At 38.5% G+C, this 3,354-nt stretch overlaps 1 protein-coding gene across 1 annotated transcript; it reads left to right on the top strand.

The window, feature by feature from the left end:
• Positions 1–2,605: 2,605 nt before the first annotated feature.
• Positions 2,606–3,043, top strand: LOC308265837 (mitochondrial import receptor subunit TOM20 homolog; the record flags this gene model as incomplete). The annotated part of the gene is made up of 1 exon (XM_080699772.1): positions 2,606–3,043. The coding sequence occupies one exon, from the start codon at positions 2,606–2,608 to the stop codon at positions 3,041–3,043; it is 438 nt and encodes a 145-aa protein (XP_080555898.1).
• Positions 3,044–3,354: the final 311 nt, after the last annotated feature.

Genomic DNA, 3,354 nt, shown 5'->3' with positions numbered 1-3,354 from the left:
CTCTGAAACAACTTGGAAATTGGATGAACACAGGAGTCCATTACCTCCAGGGACCAGAAAACAAGCATTTTAAGACTGTGATCCCAGAGAAAGGGAATCAAACAAGGTGAGCGCTATAATTGCTCTGGATTTCTGCTTGGAGGCACTTTCTAGATTGACGCACAGGGAGATAAAACAAAGAACTCCACAGGCTTGATGCATTGGAAAGATGAAAAGCTTTAGGAAAAAAAAGATCAGTGACTCGAAAAAAATTGAGTATGCAAGCTGAAGCACACAGAAGAAAAAGACAAAATATTTTTAACAAAAACAAAAGCTCTCTAGTGACTTCTGAGACAGTATCATAGTTTAATATACTTTCAGTTGATGTTTCAGAAGAAAGGAATGAGCACAAGAAAATATTTCAATAAATTATAGACAAAAACTTTCCAAGTGCAAAGGGAGCTATAATTCCCCAACTCTAAGAAAATAAACATTAAACCTGGAATAGAAAAAACAAAGTAAAATTGGGACAAGGCACATCTTAATAAAACCACTGAAAACCAGAGACAAAGGGGAAATTGTAAAACAGAGGAAGAAAATAATGACTACAGAACTCATGTCACAAAAAAAGCAAGTTAGAAAATAACAGTAAATTATTTCAATTTCTAACGAAAACACTGCCAACAAAATTCCAAAACTGAAAATGTATCACCTGATATTTTTTTCAGGAAAGCAAGGGTGGTTCAACATACCATATCAATCAATATGATATGTGATATTAATAGAGTGGGGGAAAAAAGGGTAAAAACACATGATCATCACAATGGATGCACAAAAAGCACTTGACAGATGGTAAAATACTCAGAAAACCTGAGATGAAAGGAAACATCTTCAATACAATAAAGGACCTCTATAAATTACCCACAACTAGCCAGGCACAATGATCGGAGTGACTCAAAAGGCTGTGAGGCAGGAGAATCAAAAGTCTAAGGTCAGTCTGGGCAATTTTACAAGACCCCATCTCAAAATTTAAAGAGGGGGAGAGAGGCTGAGAATGCAGTTCAGTGGTAGAGCTCATGACTAGCATGTGTGAGGCCCTGGGTTCAATTCCTAGTACAACACACATACACATACATGCACACATGTACCCATACCTACCTGGCTAATATTATACTCAATCGTGAAAGGCTGAAATGTTTCTTCTAAAATTAGGAAAAAGACAAGAGTGTCTACTTTTACCTTTATATCCATATTGGAAGTTCTGGCCAGAGCAATTGACATGTAAAAAAAGGTAAATGCTATCATTTGAAAAGGAAGAAGTAAGCCAGGAATGGTGGCACACACTTGTAATCCCAGCACTCAGGAGGATCTGGGTTTGCAGACAGCCTCAGCTACTTGGTGAGGCCCTTTGCAAATCAGTGAGACCCTGTTTCAAAATAAAGAATAAAAAATTAGGCTGAGCATGTAGCTCAGAGTTAGAATGCCCCTGAGTTCCATCCCCAGTATTGCAAAAAAAGAAGAAAAAAGAAAAAAGAAAAAGAAAAGGAAGAAATAAAACTGTATTTACAATTGCATGGTTTTGTATATGGGAAATAGAAAAAAATCTATAAAAATACTAGATTTAGTAATGAATGCCAGAGACATTGCAAGATATAAGATAAAAAATCTGTTTTATGTATATACATTAGTAATGGATATTCTGAAAATGAAATTAAGAAAAAAAGTTTGTTTACAACAGCACCAAAAAGAATAAAACACAAAAATTAATTCAATCAAAGAAATACAAGACATGTATACAGAAACCTACAAAACAAACATTGCTAAAATTAAGTTAAAGAACTTTTAGTGGAAAGACATCTGTGTTCATGTGTTGAAATATTTTGTTGAAATGACAATAATCTTGATTCCCGAAAGCTCTATCAAAGTGACCATTATTTTTATTTATTAGAGAAATACAAAGCAAATGTATTTGTCTTGGCTGCTGTGATGGTCATACAGGTCTACACATTTGTTTCTTCAAAAAGTCTGCATTTTTTTCAATGCCTACCGCAGGACTATTCACAAAATCTCAGGTATGGAATCAACCAAGGTACACATCAACGAATCAATGAATAAGAAATATGCACAACAGAATAATCTTCAGCCATAAAAAGACTGAAATCCTGTCCCTTACAGCCATATAGATGAAAGTGGGTGTTATTATGGTAAGAGAAATAAGCTAAGAACAGAAAGACAAATATCAAATTTCCTCACTTATGTTTGGAAACTAAAAATAGATATCATAGAAGGAAAGAGTGGGATTCCGATCACTATATAGGAGGAAGGAAGGGCAGAGAAGAGAGGGATAGAAGTTAAAGAAAGGGCACCAAACAAAAAAAAAATTGAATTCTCAGGTTTCTCTATAGCACAGAAGGATAACTATTGGGTATAACATTCAATGATATATTTAAAAAAAACTATAAAAGTAAGAAAGTTACCAACACATAGACTTGATTAATGTTTAAGGATATAGAAATGATTGTTACCGGGTCTCCTGATCCGCGCTGTGCGGCTGCGTGAAGCGCGGCGCGCTCCGAGGGCTCGCTGCCTCGCGGTCCCAGGGCCGCGGTCGCCCCGCCGAGGAAAGATGGTGGGCCGAAACAGCGCCATCGCCGCCGGCGTGTGCGGCGCCCTGTTCATCGGCTACTGCATCTACTTCGACCGCAAGCGGCGAAGTGACCCCAACTTCAAGAACAGGCTTCGAGAACGAAGAAAGAAACAGAAGCTTGCCAAGGAGAGAGCTGGCCTTTCCAAGTTACCTGACCTTAAAGATGCTGAAGCTGTACAGAAATTCTTCCTTGAAGAAATACAGCTTGGTGAAGAGTTACTAGCTCAAGGCGAGTACGAGAAGGGTGTGGACCACCTGACAAACGCCATTGCTGTGTGTGGACAGCCGCAGCAGCTGCTTCAAGTGTTACAGCAAACCCTGCCGCCGCCGGTGTTCCAGATGCTCCTGACCAAGCTCCCGACCATCAGTCAGAGAATCGTGAGTGCCCAGAGCTTGGCTGAAGATGATGTGGAATGAGAAATGTCGGCCTAATAAAATCTCAGTTAAACGACTTTAAATTCCTGAGTTGGAGTTGAGCAGCTCTGGGGAGGAGGCAGATACGCTTGTTATGGACAGTCCTGCCCTGGAGTCTACCAAAGTTAATGTGTACTTTGTGTAGATCCATTCGTCTGCTTTATTTATTTTCCCAGTGAAAAGTGTATTTTGATAGAGTTTTTCATGATATAAATACACTGAGTTACCAAAATACCATGGATTTTGTTTATTCCTAGGACATGCAATTAAAATGTGCATACGACATAGCATAGGTTAAGAACATTCAGTTTTGA

The sequence above is a fragment of the Muscardinus avellanarius genome (assembly GCF_963383645.1).
Source record: "Muscardinus avellanarius genome assembly, chromosome: 8".
Taxonomy (NCBI): domain Eukaryota; kingdom Metazoa; phylum Chordata; class Mammalia; order Rodentia; family Gliridae; genus Muscardinus; species Muscardinus avellanarius.
This window is presented reverse-complemented; position numbering and strand designations above follow the sequence as displayed.